Here is a 15699-nt window from a genome sequence, read left to right as displayed (position 1 = left end):
TGGGGATCCTAAGCAAGAAACCCACACGAGGGAAAAAGCGAGAAGGGAGAAGAACGGCCCGCTACCACATGCTACCGGCGGGCACCTTCGTGTCCAGCGTCAGCTTCGGTCATACGGTGGCAGGTGTGACGCCCGACACATCATGCATCGTTGTCACCGGAGTCCGACGACGCACCATCAGGCGCGGGAAAACCATGGCTGTGGGAGCCGCCATCGGACCATTCAAGGTGCACGGATTCGCTCGCACCTCCCAGGAGCGCCACCACGATGGGTGTTGCCACAGCGGCGTCTACCTGCGTTGCTACGCAAAACCACCGTTGTTGCACTCTGTGATGCACCGTCACCAAGCTTGGCAACAGCGAGTGCGTCGGCACTGAGCGTGGTTTCCCCGCACCCCCTCCAGCTTAGGCAACAGGCATGCTCTCAGCTCATGTCACATGTTTTGTCTTTTAAGCCACATTGAATATCATGACCATAGTGGTCCGTCAGGCCGCCATGCCTTTGTCGTTGCGTAGCGCAGTCTGGCACGTTAAATGGCTTTATGTCCTGCCATGTTACAGCGGTAGCTGATTACAGTCACATCGTGCACACGTGCCAAAGGGATAGGAAACAACAAGTTTGTGTACGCATGAACCTGGTCTGGTCTGATGGCTAGTACTCCGCATCATGACTATGGTGGCCCCTTTAAAGGCGTAAACAATGCTAGGTAGATAGACATGTTGTCTCAAAAGCTCGTCGTACCGGCGTGGGCATTGCTGCATGCTTTGAGAGAATAGATCCAATTAAAGAATTAGGGAAAAGGATTGCAACTAGCTCACCCTATTCATAGGATAGAAAAACAATAACCAGGTCGGGACAACACGGTCAAGCAAATAGGCACATACACATGAAAGACATGGAACCCCATAAAAGACCCACTTGGGCTGTCACACGTAATGTGATAGGTAACTATAGAAAAGGCATATGCTAGCTGCTTCATACGTGTGGCCGCCGTGCTGCTAGCATTTTCTGCAGCATCTCGCTTTGAAGTCCAGAGGCATACCATCTCAGTTGAAAGTACAAGCCGCAGCTGGATGTACACACATAAGACACCACTCGACCGGTGGCCAAGCCTGCAAAGGATGAAGAAGCCAACAAGTCCGCTCGATGGCTAGAGCCCCTCTGCTCCGCAGCCAAAGCCCATCAGTTCTGCGGCTGGAGCCCCTCTGCTCTGAGGCCAAAGCCTAACGGTTCCATGGCAGGAGCCCATCCATCCAGCGGCTGGAGCCTCTCCGTGTTCTCCAACCTAAGCCCATTGGTTCCACGGCCGGAGCCCATCCACACCATGGCTAGAGCCCATCCGTCCACGGACTGGAGCCCCTTCCGTGTTCTTCGATAGGAGCCCCTCCGTGTTATGCAACTGGAGCCCATCGGTTCCGCGGCCGGAGCCCATCCACACTATGGCTAGAGCTCCCCTGTCCAGCTGCTGGAGCCCCTTCACTATGCTGCTGAAGCCCCTTCACTATGCTGCTAAAGCCCATCTGTTCCGCAGCCGGAGCTCCTCAGTTTCGCGGCTGGAGTCCCTCCGCTCCGTAGTCGAAGCCCATCGGTTCCACGGCTAGAGACCCTCCGCTCTGAGGCCGGAGCCCATCGTTTATGCGGCTAGAGCCCATCCACAGCGTGGCTGGAACCCCTCCTTCCAGCTGTAGAGTCCCTCCACTCTGCTGTTGGAGCCCCTCTGTTTCGCGACTGGAGCTCCTCAATTTCGCAGCTGGAGCTCCTTCGCTCTGCGACTGAAGCCCATCATTTCTGCGACAGGAGCCCCTCCATCTACCGGATGAAGCCCCTCCACGTTGCCCAACCGAAGCCCCTCTGCTCTGCAATTGGAGCCCATTGGTTCCATGGCCAAAGTCATCCACATTGTGGCTAGAGCCCCTACGTCCAATGGTTGGAGCCCCTCCGTGTTCGCCAATAGGATCCCCTATTCGCTCCGCGGCTGGAGCCCATTAGTTTCGTGGCAGGAGCCCCTCCACACCATGATGAATCCCCTCCATCCAGCTAACGGAGCCCCTCTGCGGTTGGAGCTCCTCAGTTCTGCAGCCAGAACCCTTCCACTCCTCAACAAGAACCCCTCTGTTTCGTAATCGGATCTCCTCCAGCTCACCTCTGCGACGGAGCTCCTCTGGCTCACCTTCCCACTCGGGCCGCCCACACGTCAAGTCCCTTAAGTACAACTTTCAGACCAGCACCGACGGTGGGGAGGCTCGACATGATCCTAATGACGCTCCTCGCTAGCTTCTGTCTCTGCACCTCACACGCGCTCATTGTCGACCACGTCGTCGGGGGGTCAGTGTGATCCATCTTGCCGAGCGCTGGCCTGTACAGCTCCTGGGCAACCAACATGACATTCCTCGTTGGCAACAACCTTGTTTTCATGTTCAAGGGGGGAGGGGGTCCTACGATGTGGTGCAGGTGCCTAGGAGGGGGTATGAGGACTGCATCGATGATGGCCCCATTAGGATTGTCGGAGGATTAACTCCAGTCGCAGGGATCCCGAGAGACTCCTTTTTAGTGATTCGGCCGGGAGGATGATCCTGAATATGTTCGTCGGAGAAATAAATGGAAATGAATGCAACTGCCGGTGGTGGTGGAGTGACCTAGTGCAAGAAGAAGTAAATGCCCTGGAATTTAGACAGGTTCAGAACGCACGGGGGCGTAACACCCTACTCCTGTATGGATACTATAAATGCCCTGAGGAAGTCCCTCAAGGATGTTGCTGGTTACAAGAATGTTGGTCTATCTCAGAGCCTGGGGCTCTAAGTTCTTCGGTCTGTCTCGTGCTGCTCACTTCTCAGATCTCAGATGTTCTCTGATCTTCGTTCTCCGTTTTCTGGGTGTTCCTTTCTTTCTTCTGCGCCACCGGCTGCTTTAAATACCCGCCGGGAGCAACGTGCCCCGAACGGGAGGGGGGCACAAGTTCCGAGAAGCCATAAATGGAAAGGGCGTCATTATTTCCTCTGGTTGACGTGACTAGGGGTGGAAAATACGTCGCACGCCCGGTCGTCCGTCACAATAAATGTCCTGGCAATGGGCGCCGTGGAGTGGGCCCACCGGGTAGCCGCAGAGCGGCCCGGCGTGCCCGCCCTGTCTTGTTCCCCTGCCACAGCAGCGCGGCAGACGGAACGCCTCGGCCCTTACGACGCTATCCTGAGACGGGCCGGATGGCACGGGACGTGACCTGTGCAATTAATAACCCCACGCCTCTCTGCCAGAACGTGGCAGGAACTGACGCTGAGTGCGGCGGGAGCAGTTGGAGGGGACAGGCCATGCACACTCTTTAAATGCGGCCTCAGGCCTTTGACCCGCTGACACCTCATCGGTGGGCCCCTCAGGGGCGTTTCTGGGTGGTCGGGGTACCGAGTGCTCGGGGGTACTGTTCGCCTCCCCGAGCACTCTCTCCCGAGAATGCCCTTTCTTGTCCTCGGGGAACCGAGTGCTCGGGGGTACTATTCACCTCCCCAAGCACTCTCTCCCGGGCACTCTTGTACGGATCCTCGGGGAACCGAGTGCTCGGGGGCTACTGCACGCAACCCCGAGCACTCTCTCCCGGAACTTCCTTCGGTGGGTCCTCGGGATACTTGGGTGCCCAGGGGTCACCGCTAGCGACCCCGGGCTCGCTCCTCCCGGCACTTAGCTCTCCTGGTCACCGGGGGACTAGGGTGCTCGGGGGTCGCCGTACACCTCCCCGAGCACTCTCTTCCCGGGACTCAATCTCTTTCACCCTTGGGGAGAGACTTCGCGGAATGGTGCCACGTGGCGGATTATTGGCTTGGCCTCGGGATTCGGGGACCCTCGGTTCCTGAAACACCGACAGCGACCTTTCACGTTTGTCCCTGCAAGAACCTGGGTCTCGCCACCATCGGCCTCTAGGTACATGTTGTTTGCACGGTGCTCAGTACCGGCCCGTTTAGCGTGGCCAAGGCATGGCCGAGTGCCCGGAATAGAGTCGTAGGCGCGTGCAGGCTTGTCATCTTCCTCAGCGAGCTCAACATTGGTGTTGTCAGCAAGCCATGGCTCTCCTTCGCGGGCTCAATGACACCATCGCTGGCTCACCACGCACTGTAATGCGTGCAGAGCAAACACCATGGTGGCCAAGTTGGACGACACGGGTGGTGTCAGCCACGAGCGTGTAGACTCCAATACGTACCAATGAAGTGTGTACCCATCGCTAACTTCGCATATGGGTCGTCACACCGTCCAGGCCTCCACGGACCTCCACATCAATGTGGCCTTCGTAGGCCTCCTAACCGACGTGCCTCGGGAGCTAGCCTATCTCCTCTGAAGGGCCTCCTTCGCGATGGACCCTTTTGGAGTGAGGCCGCCTCCGTAGATAGGACGCCTCTACAATGCCCCCCCCTTCAGGTCGTTGCATCCTGGTACTCCTATTGTACTCCTTACCTTAGCAAAAAGAGTTAAGGAGGTAGCGCCTTTCTATCAGGAAGAATCTGGATTTGATCCTACATGGGTTAGCTGGATGGCAATATGCTAACACTATCATCACATAAACACATGATGCAAGTAGACCAGGACCGACTGAGCAGTACCACATTGCTTAAGTCCTTAAGCAGGACCATTTGCAAGTAGAATACACATGACCAGCGTGTCTTGGAAATACACATGTCTAAGCATAGTCTGTGTTACCTCCCTGTTGCACAAAGCATATACTGTCTCAACGACCCTGCACCTCGGCAAAAGCCTATGATGATGGCCTAAGCCCATCACAGTGGCATTACCTCCGCACCTCAAAGGCTATAGCCTCAGTCGCATTGAGAAGATTCCCTACACACCTTGAAGGTTATAGCCTCGGTCATGTCGAGAAGATTCCCTCCGTATCTTGAAGGCTAAAGCCTCGAGCACGTTGAGAGGATTCCCTCTGCACCACGAAGGCTATAGCCTCGGTCGCGTCGGGAACTCCCTCTGCACCTCAAAGGCTATAGCCTTGGTCGCATCGAGAAGATTATGTCCGCACCTCGAAGGCTATAGCCTCGATAGCGTTGCGAAAACTCCCTCTGCACCTCGAAGGCAAAAGCTTCGGTTGCGTTCGACCGAGAAGACTCCCTCCGCACCTCGAAGGCTATAGCCTCGGTAACGTCGAGAAGACTCCCTCCGCACCTTGAAGGCTAAAGCATTGGTCATGTCGAGAAGATTCCTCACCTCTACCGAGCATAAGTTCCTTCACCACCTCAAAGTTCGTATACCATGGTAGCGGGTTGAGTCACAGCTCCAAGGGTCGTAGGCCTCGGACCAAGAACCTCATAGTGAGTTACTATTGTGTCGTATTGTCGCTCTAATCGCACCTAAGGGTCCCTACAGATGCGCCCTCTGCTTGCTCGTAACTAAAAGATGCGAGGGGGTTGAGGATGATGCGTCACGTGCCACATACGACACATAAGGTGTAGGACGTGTCCTCCGCTCGCTCGCAACTAAAAGATGCGAGGGGTTTGGGGATGATGCTCTGCGCAGTACACACTGCATGTATGTTGCAGGACGTGCCCACCACTTGCTCACGACCGAGATGCAAGGGGAGCCGAGGGGTCAGGAAGCCCACGATAGCGGGCACCGCGCAACACTAGATTAGGAAAAATGCAAGGGTCGAGATCCTAAGAAACTTGAGTGGGACTCAGAGTAGGTTTGCCCCAGGGCTCGCCATCATCATGATGACCCCTTGGTCAGGGGTTGTGGACTGCCTCCCTCGGCTTCGTCGTCGACTTCGCCTCTGGCCACCGCCACGGGGCTTCGGACCGCCTTGCCACGTCTACCACTAAGGGGGTAGCAGACTGCCTCCCTTAGCCTCGCTGTTAACTTCATCATGACTCTCCAACCGGCCTCACCTCCGTCGAGCATCGCCGAGACAACATGATGAGGGGGTAGCAGACTGCGTCCCTCGGCCTCATCGTCAACTTTATCTCCGGCCACCACCACAGGGCTCCAGATGGCCTTGCCTCTTTGGAGCCACGCCGCATCCACCACTGAGGGGTAGTGGACTGCCTCCCTCAGCCTCGCCGTTGACTTCATCTCTGACTTCATCGTGACACTTTGGCCAGCCTCACCTCTGTCAAACATTGTTACGACAACATGTTGATGGGGTAGCAGACTACCTCCCTCAGCCTCTCCGTTGACTTCATCTTCGTCTTTGCCGCGACGCACCGGCCGACCTCGCCTCCATCAAGCATCACCGCGACAACATGTCGATGGGGTAGTGGATTGCCTCCCTCATCCTCTCCATCGACTTCGCCTCTGGCCACCATCGTGGGGCTCCCGACGGCACTGCCTCCATTGAGCCTCGCCGCATCCACCGTTGAGGGGTACTGGATTGCCTCCCTTAGCCTCACCGTCGACTTCATCTTTGGCTTTGCCGAGATGCTCTAGCCGGCCTTGCCTCCGTCAAGCCTCGCCGCCACAGGGCTCCGGATGGCCCTGCCTTTATCGAGCCTCGTCACGTCTACCACTAAGGGGTAGCATACTGTCTCCCTCAGCCTCGCTGTCGACTTTATCTCTAACTTTTCCATGACGTTTCGACCGGCCTTGTCTCCGTCGAGCCTCATCGTGTCCATCGCTGAGAGGGTAGCGGACTACCGCCCTCAGCCTCGCCATTAACTTCACCTCCAGCTTCACCGTAACACTCCGGCCGACCATGCCTTCGTCGAACCTCGCCGCCACGGGGTTCCAGACGGCCTGACCTCCGTCAAGGCTCACTGCGACTTCATGTTGAGGGGGTAGCGAACTGCCTTGCTCAGCCTCACTGTCGACTTCACCTCTAGCTTCACCGCGACGCTCCGACCGGCCCTGCCTCCATCGAGCCTCGCCGCCACGGGGCTCCGGACTGCCTCGCCTCCATTGAGGCTCGTTGTGACTACATGCTGAGAGGGTAGCGGACTACCTCCCTCAGCCTCACTGTTGACATCGCTCGGGCCACCATCGTAGGGCTCCAGATGGCCCTGCCTCCATCAAGCCTCACTGCCACGGGGTTCCGAATGACCTCACCTCCGTCGAGCCTCGCCGCATCTACCGCTGAGGGTGTAGAGGACTACCTCCCTAAGCCTTGCCATAAACTTCATCTCTAGCTTTGTCGCGATGCTCTGGCCAACCTCGCCTCCGTCGAGCATCACCGTAACTACTTACTGAGGGCGTTGCGGACTGCCTCTCTCGACCTCACCCTCGATATCGCCTCGGGCTACTGTCGCAGGGCTCTGGACGGCTCTGCCTTCGTCGAGCCTCACCACCACGGGGCTTCGAACAGCCTCAACTCTATCAAGCCTCGCCACATCTACAACTAAGGGCGTAACAGACTGCCTCCATCAGCTTCGCCATCGACTTCTTCTTCGGCTTCGCCGCGACGCTTCGGCCGGCCTTGCCTCCATCGAGCATCGCCGTAACTACATGCTAAGGGGGTAGCGGACTGCCTCCCTCAGCCTTGCTTCGACTTCACCTCCGGCTTCGCCGCGACACTCCGTCCGACCTCGCCTCTATCGAGCATCACCGCCACCGCTTTGTGGTCATCGCTGAGTGATTTTACAAGGACAGGAAGTTGTTCAGGATATCCTGACTATAAGGTGTGGCCAAAGATACTTCTATGTTAATTTGCTCACCCCTCAAAACCTCGGAGCCAACTAATGAGAGGATGCTACTGGGGAAACGTTCCAGCCCTGAGATATTTAGACGATGTGCGGTTGCATTATTATAGCAAGTATAGTTTGAGCTACCACCTCACATGTAAAGTGGTGAAAGATTGAAAATACTCTCGTATGCATATGATTGTAACATAATATATTAGAAGTAGAATTGTAATTTTTATTGCCCTTTCTCTCTATAAAACAAGCCTCAAAGGGACAGGCAAGGGGTCTCTAGTTTTTCCTCTTCATACAATGCACAACCCCCCCCCCCCCTCTGAACTCGTGATATTACACTATTCCGGCTTCTTCCTCTCCTTAAGGTTATTAGCTATTTTCAAGCTTGAGTTCTCTTTAGTAAATAAGATTCTCACCGTATTCTGTTGGAGCATATTTTCGTGCTCTAACAGTAATGATCTAGAATTACTTATTAGGTGCCCACCTACGTCCCTAATCCTAAAGCACAAATTCATATTTAAGTCCACAAATCCATCTACCGTTTTTCAAAAAAAACACACCATCTTCAGCTTCTTCCTTTTCTTTTCAAATGGAATACATATTCTATTAAATTGAAGATGTTGCTAACTCGTTGGCAACCAAAACCTAAATACAATCTAGTAGATTGATCAAGAGGGGCTCAGTTGCCGCGAGACACACTAGGGCAAATCGATCTTCAGTTCTTTTCTCAATCCTTCGATGGTTTTTTAGACTTTAGCTCATGGTTTTACGATGTTGTACATAGGGTGACGCTAAGGCTTATCTATTCGATCGGGATCCTCTGTAGTAAACATTGGCAACTGTAGAGAGCTATAGTGGAGTGCATTAGGGATACTCCATAGCCGTTGATTTGGAGATAGATGTATTGGATCAACTGATACAACATTGCTACAGTACAAATCCGTGATATAGTAAAATCAAACAATGTGATACAGTAATCCACAGTAAACAATAATTAATTAATACTGAGAACTGCAGGAATAAACTCATATTACTGTATGAAACAGTAATCATCATTAATGCAGAGGATCCGTGTCTTGTTTACTACGGCTGAAGATTAGTCACGCCGGTGAGAAGCGAAGCACCCAGCTGACGCTGCAGAGACCGTTGGATCCGCACGATTCGGCGACGCAAGCGAATCCTCACCGTCCGCGGCGTTTGCGGCTCACAGGTCTCTACTCTCTCCGCGCCGCCTGCTCCAGACCTCACCGGAAGCGGAACACCCGGAAATATCGAAGCGGACGCAGAAAACCTCCAGAGTCGCGACCATGGCCGCCGCCGCCCTCCTCCTCCCGCCGCAGCTCGTGTCGCTAGCACGTCACCCCAAGCTTGCCCCCAGGTACAAGAATCAACTTCTCCCGCTCGCTCCCATCGGCCGCCGTGGCGCGAGGCTCAGGGCCGTCGGCAACCGCCCCGGCGCCGGGCTCGCCGACCAGACCACCGTCTACAACGGCGTCTACGGCCCCTGGACCGTCGAGGAGTCCGACGTCCGCGAGGTGCAGATTTCACACACGATCACTCCCTGTCGTGATGATTGACCGCAATGTCTGTAACGGCTCTTAGCGCAGGTCTTGCTGTACCGCTCCGGGCTGGTCACCGCCGCCGCTTCCTTCGTGGCCGCGGCCTCCGCCGCGTTCCTTCCGGAGGGGAACGCCGCGGGCGATGTCATCAGGCAAAGCATCGACCTTTTCTACGCCGCCGGCGCCGCGGGGCTGGGGCTGTCGCTGGTCCTGATTCACATCTACGTCACGCCAATCAAGCGCTTCCTCCAGGCGCTGTGGGCGATCGGAGTTCTTGGGTCGATTGGGACTTACGTCGTCGGCGCGCAGCCTCTGGACGAGAGCTTGGTTCAGTACGTGCTGTTGCATCCGGCCGCGCTGTGGTTCGTTGGGCCGACGTTTGCTGCACTAACAGGCCTCGTCTTTAAGGAAGGTATGCGATTGTTGTGCTGCTTATCAATGGTGGAAATGTGGAATCAATCGATCTTGCTTTGGTAATCAGTATAGGTTCTACTGGTTACATTTCAGCTGTTCAATTGCATTTCAGTTAATTTGTTTCCCGCCCGAGCACAACACAATGAAGATTAAAGTGCCTTTTTTGCTTTCTTTAGGACAAAGATTAAATTGCCTTTGTCATGCTCATTGCACATTCTGGTTGACTAATTGATTTGCTGATGGAGTATGTTGCAATGTATAGTTCAGTGTGTCGATAATATTTGACAGTAATGCACCCACAGGTTTGTGCTATGGAAAATTAGAAGCTGGCATCTTAACTTTTGTTATCCCTGGGCTTCTTCTTGGACACCTGGTAAATCAAAGCACACTTCAATATGTTGATAGCCGTCTTACTCCTTAAGAAATGAACAAGAGCTCAACCGTTGCACTTATCTTACACTCTTGTGGTCACATATACAGTCTGGTTTAATGAATGATGGAACAAAATCAGTCCTTTTAGGAGTGTGGATGCTTCTTTTCACTGTATTCGCTGCAAGAAAATTCCAACAGCCCATCAAGGTAAAATCCCTTCCAATGATGATTTCTATTTAGCTTCATTTCTAGCTAGTATTTTGCTTCCTCAATCGAATCTGATAATTTCATTCTTTTCCTGACCATTAAGGACGACATAGGTGACAAATCTGTTTTCATGTTCAATGCGCTCCCTGAAGAGGAAAAGAATGCTTTGATTCAGAAGCTCGAGAGGCAAACTGAACAGAAGTTTGAGTAGACACGGTAGACAGTCCAGGTGCACCCAATAGGTTATCCATGGAAGTTTGTAACTGATGTATATGATAGTCCCGAAAATTTGGACATGCATCAATACATAGATGAAGATGAGAAAATTGCATTCCATATGTAGTAGCATATGTGTTTGATTCTGGGCATTTGATTTTTTACCACCTTGCTATCCAGTAGAGTGATAAATTTCACTGAACCTACTATCATTGACTCAGAAGTACCCATTTATCATCCTCAGCGAGGAATTGTTACTCAGTGGCAAAAAGTTAAATATTCTTTACAAGTGAGACAATAATCAGATGCTGTGGATGGCCTCTAGGCACAAAGATGCAGCAATGTCTATGTGTACTTTGGTTGGCATCATTGTTGTGTATATTTGAGTTTGATTGGTCTATTGGGTAGATACAATATTCATGTGTATGAATAAAATGCACAAAAGTGAAGAAAACAGATAATGAAAGTAATTCAATCACATCTGAGGTAATTGCGAATCTTTGTTCACACTTGTTGGAACATTTGAAAGAGTGACGTAGGAGGATTTTCAGCGCAGACGGTCAAACAGGTCAGAATCCTGTGGTGAAGTCTCACAAGATCGAAGATCACATTCGCTCACAACAGATCAAAGAAAACAAGATCTGGTAATGGTCAATCTACAGAGTTAAGCAGCACACGCTTAATCACCACCCAGAGGGTGCAATATACTTCTCTTATTTTCTCTGGCACACGATACAGATTTCTGATACATAAGCTCGGGAATGCTTTCAACAAGTAGCATATCACCTGGACACCGGTAACTTGTTACTTGGTGGCACCCAATAGCATGGTAAACAATGGCATACCATGCAAACTGTAACACTAAGCCGTACCCCTGGGTAGGCTCTTACAAATTAATAACATCAAGGAATTAGCTCACATTACCTAAATAAATAGCTATGAATCACCTTTTTACCTATCAATGGTACACCAATTGCAGAGTCGACTAATTCCATTTCGAATTCAGAGAAGAGCCGTTCTGTGGAACATCTGCTCCCTCTACTTCTGACAAGAAGCCGTTCTCAAAAAATGCTGAATGGAGGGCTTGTACACACTGTTTTGCCTCACTATCATTGACTACCAATGAAATGTTCACCTGTTTCCGTACACAATTAGCATTATTACACCCTTCGCCATGTTCATAAAAACTTATTTTCTTTTTCGGGAAGAGGGATTACCTTGGACGCCCCTTGTGAGATCATCTGGACGTTAACACCATTTCTTCGTAGGACATTGAACGCCTGGCATACAGCAAGTGGCAGAATGCAAAATCATCAGTCACAGACCAGCAAAAGAAGAAGAAAATTGTACACGGCAAATTTCATGTTGTGGCGTGCACTCTTGCGTAATTCAAGCACAATTCTAGCATGTGCATCGTCACAGCAGTCCAGAATCGCAAGTAATCTTCTAATTTAATAATGTCCCAGCAAAAACTTACAGTTGCTAATAGTATCACACGAAGCTCTAACCTTTTCAAGAATCAATGACGACCTCTGTACATTCCCAATTAAGGAGATGATTGATCTGCGCTGCAGCAGATGAACAACTGCAATTTTTTCAAGCTCTTCAACAACATGATCAAGCTCCTGCCACATCAGCACAACAAAGAAATGAACCAGTCTCACAAGAAAAAAGAATCAGGAGCGCAGTAAGAAACCATTTAGTAAAAAAAATTATAAACATAAATCAGAATTTGGAAGCAATGCAGTCTTCACTCATTACTGAAACATACTAGACTAAACATGTAAATCAAAATAACTAAAAGCTAATCCCACAAAACTGCTTCAGCAAGAATCTGTATTGATTAAAGCACAGGGTCAGAGTTAAAAAAAAATGTGTATTCAAATTTTCTTAAGCAATTCAAAATTTTGGCTTTAATGCGACATTTTGTTCATACCTATGGTTGACACATATGGTATGATAGGTTAGGCCACGATATAAATAACACTGTTTGAAGGAACTAGATCATAACTACCAAAATTGAGACGGTAATTCATGAAGATTAAATTGTAGCTTGACATTAAATTAGTATTGGTTGTATTGTTTGCGGAGAATTGAACCACAACAAATTTTAATTCAAATGCTTACCTGCTGGATCAATTCACGACTCCATACTTTTGACGGATCTAGTGTCAATGATATGCTAACTTCACTAGTTGCCACACAATCAACAGATATGCTCAAATCTTCAAATATTGAGAAGACCTGCACGAGTACATAAATAATACAATCAAGCTAACAATACATACAACCAAAAGAAAATCAAATCTGTTGCTAATCTGCTATGTTTACCTTTGCTAGAAAACCATACTGGCCAAGCATACGTGTGCTCACTATATCCAGCATTGTAACATTTGATTTCAACACAATGCTGGTCAATATACTCTGAAAATATAATGTACAATCAAGCTCTACTCAAGTCAGCTTCGGAATGCCTTTAGAGAGCAGCAGCAAGTAATCACACATGGAAGAATCACAATATACTAATACAACAAACCTTTCTCATATCTCTTGATTGAGTGATGACAGTACCAGGTGCATGTCGGTTGTACGAGTTCTTAACTCTAACTGGTATATCACCTTCCCTAGCTGGTCGCATTGATTGGGGATGCAAAACCTAAAATTTGGCACGAGTATTTCTGTAAATGCATTAAACAATACTGCACTTTATTTCTAAACCTCCAAGTATCACAAATTATTCCATCAACACATATAACAACAAAGTTATCAGTTCTGTGAAGTCTCTGCCTAGTGCTTACTCAGTAAAAGGAAAAAAGAAAGACAAAAAAAATGACCATGTAAACTAAAACCTTCCAGATTAAGATTGGAGGTGCAAAAGGCAACATATTATTCATCAAACAAATAGTAATAAACAACAAGACATACTTGTGCACCAAAGTAGGCAAGTTCAGCTGCCTCGTCAAAAGTCAAGTAGGGTACAGGTATCGCGTTTGCATAAATATTAGGATCACACGTCAACACACCATCTACATCCTTCCAGACCTATCAAAAATCAGGAAAGGAGTTACAACGAACTGCAACTTTCAGTTTATTTGATTAAACATCTGAACATACAAAGCTTCCCTATGGATAAATCCAAGAATATGTGATTTATCACCAATTTAGAAAACAAACCTGGATTTCTCTTAAACCCAAGGCTTTGCCAATGGCCGTAGCTGTTAAGTCACTACCACCCCTACCTAAAGTGGTGACAGCACATGATTTCCATCCCTGAAATTTGTGTGCATCATTATGAATCCAAACATAATAAACTTGATGCCCTTAAACAAGAACTATGTAAAAATACATACCTTCCCAAGAAAACCAGTTACTATAGGAATAGCAGGGTCATCAATCCAGTCTCCCTGTAGCCTCTTTGCAACAGCAGGATAAGTGGCTTCAAGAATATCCGCATTTGTGAAATCATCAGTAGTTATAAAGCCAATATCAAATGCATCATACTGCAAAAGGCAAGAATTAGTTTAATAAATTGCTGGGATGAATATACTGATTATACTTGCGAAGCATGTCTAATATCAAAGATGATGTGAAATTCATTAGGTCTTAAACCATGAATATCTAGTTATGGTTTCATGTTATGATCAAAATAAATATTTCCTGAAATTGTAGGTATCCACATGCAGTAATGCATAGCCAGGACAGATTTTAAGTACGGTGTTATATGGACAGGGCAGATTTACTCTCAATTTTGGGCGAAATTTCATAAGAAAAAAGAGGGGAAGCTCAAAGTATATACCTGCCGTGCCTTTTTCCCAAGTTTATTAATGTATGCAGCAAATATTCTTGTAGACATGCATTCACCAAAGGAAACAAGGTAGTCTCGTGTCCTAAGAGTCAGCTCTTTCATCATAGCAATGCCTTTAAGAAGTTGTTCCAATTCATCCAACAAACCTGTTGAAAAAGAAGGCATAGTTCGAAGTGTTACAGAAAGGTACTTCCATGGAAGATGAAGGAATGGCAAAACAAACGTTAAAATACTAAAGAATTGAGTAGCCACGGTCTGCCGTAATGCGATGAATTAGGATCTAGCCTATCTCATTTCTGTAGCCTCCAAAATTTCAATTTTGAATTTGCCAGTCACAATAACAGGTCCAGAGACTGACAGGTCTAAATTACTAAACAAGTATAGAAACTAACAAATAGTTAAACCGACAAGGGTGGAAGAGCTGCCATAAGATAAACAAGCTGTCCCTGTTGCACACACAATAGAAAAGTAATCTGCCAAAAATTGTCTGCATGGATGACAACGAGATTAAGGCTTGTCACCGCCATACACAATTTAAAATAAATCTTGATGCGCTAACATTCAACTTCCACCAGAAATTATTGTTCAAATTGTGCAAAGGAAACCTTTCTGCATCCAGAGAACGAGTAATATTTGCGGAGCTGACAAACATTCCAAGCTCGAGTAATAGAGCAAGAGGATAGCTGAGAACCTAGTGTTTATGGTACTGACTACTGAGCACAGAAGAAACAACATACCTAAAACAACAGACCTATCTAATCCAAGCTCATCAATCGTCCTGACCAGAGAAAATCAACGAATTGTCAGCAGTGAACGCTCGAAATGATGCCAACCCAATCATAGATTACCGAGGTGCAAAAACGAAACGCACCTAAGATGCAGCTCCTTGATAACAGAGAGCTCGGGGATTCCTGATGCTTTCTGGGCGCCGCAGCTCACGGCCTTCTCTCCGGCCTACATAAATAAATTAAACAGCTGCATACATTTAGCTAGAAGCTAAGCAAGTGACAAGAATTTCACACCAAGCTAAAAATGGTAGTACCAGCAGGAGGTTGTTGGTTGTCTTCCCCATGGCGGAGAGAACGATCACGGGCGTCTCCTCGGGGAAGCTGAGGATAAGGTCGGCCACTTCCCTCATCCTCTCGGCCGACGACACCGACGAGCCGCCGAACTTCATGACGACGGTAAACCCCGTCTCGGCCTTCTCCGCGGCCGCGGCCGCGGCGTCCTTCTTCAGGATAGCCGCCCCCGTCTGGCACCGGACCACCAGTCCCCTCCTCCGGCAGCATTGCCCTCCCGGCCTAGCAGCTCCGCAGACGAAATACTGCTCCCTCCCGAGCTTGGAGGAGGCGGTGGCGGCGCGGAGGGCGAGCGCGGCCGGAGACTCCCGCGCGACCCCCGGGAACCGCAGCGCCACCGCCATCCCGGAACGAGGCGGCTGGCGCGGGATCCAGAAGGAGCGCGCGGCGAAGAGAGGATCGAAGAGAAGAACCGGAGGCGCGGGTGGTGGCGGCGGGGA

The 15699-nt window shown here is 49.7% G+C and overlaps 2 protein-coding genes across 2 annotated transcripts; one reads left to right on the top strand and one right to left on the bottom strand.

Moving 5' to 3' along the window:
• The first annotated feature begins 8817 nt into the window (after positions 1-8817).
• Positions 8818-10493, top strand: LOC133913786 (uncharacterized). Its single transcript, XM_062357051.1, has 5 exons — positions 8818-9142; positions 9215-9578; positions 9883-9953; positions 10061-10159; positions 10263-10493. The coding sequence occupies exons 1-5, from the start codon at positions 8915-8917 to the stop codon at positions 10368-10370; spliced, it is 870 nt and encodes a 289-aa protein (XP_062213035.1). The 5' UTR covers positions 8818-8914; the 3' UTR covers positions 10371-10493.
• A 565-nt stretch (positions 10494-11058) lies between these two features.
• On the bottom strand, positions 11059-15699 carry LOC133913784 (aspartokinase 1, chloroplastic-like). The gene is made up of 13 exons (XM_062357050.1): positions 15223-15699; positions 15052-15134; positions 14918-14958; positions 14172-14326; positions 13726-13875; positions 13550-13645; positions 13301-13417; positions 12912-13031; positions 12707-12799; positions 12503-12619; positions 11884-12000; positions 11593-11655; positions 11059-11510 (listed from the first exon to the last, which is right to left on the bottom strand). Exons 1-13 carry the CDS (start codon positions 15601-15603, stop codon positions 11361-11363), a joined length of 1683 nt encoding a protein of 560 aa, XP_062213034.1. The 5' UTR covers positions 15604-15699; the 3' UTR covers positions 11059-11360.

This window comes from Phragmites australis, chromosome 3 (assembly GCF_958298935.1).
Source record: "Phragmites australis chromosome 3, lpPhrAust1.1, whole genome shotgun sequence".
Classification (NCBI taxonomy): domain Eukaryota; kingdom Viridiplantae; phylum Streptophyta; class Magnoliopsida; order Poales; family Poaceae; genus Phragmites; species Phragmites australis.
This window is presented reverse-complemented; position numbering and strand designations above follow the sequence as displayed.

What these genes read in the sequence shown, in the direction of transcription:
- LOC133913786 (XM_062357051.1), top strand. Translation starts at nt 8,915, where the DNA reads ATGGCCGCCGCCGCCCTCCTCCTCCCGCCGCAGCTCGTGTCGCTAGCA. An exon ending in GGCTTCTTCTTGGACACCTG is followed by an intron (nt 9,954 to 10,060) that starts GTAAATCAAAGC and finishes TCACATATACAG; the next exon opens with TCTGGTTTAATGAATGATGG. An exon ending in AATTCCAACAGCCCATCAAG is followed by an intron (nt 10,160 to 10,262) that starts GTAAAATCCCTT and finishes CTGACCATTAAG; the next exon opens with GACGACATAGGTGACAAATC.
- LOC133913784 (XM_062357050.1), bottom strand. Translation starts at nt 15,603, where the DNA reads ATGGCGGTGGCGCTGCGGTTCCCGGGGGTCGCGCGGGAGTCTCCGGCC. An exon ending in AGTATGGTTTTCTAGCAAAG is followed by an intron (nt 12,620 to 12,706) that starts GTAAACATAGCA and finishes GTACTCGTGCAG; the next exon opens with GTCTTCTCAATATTTGAAGA. An exon ending in CGTCATTGATTCTTGAAAAG is followed by an intron (nt 11,656 to 11,883) that starts GTTAGAGCTTCG and finishes GCTGTATGCCAG; the next exon opens with GCGTTCAATGTCCTACGAAG.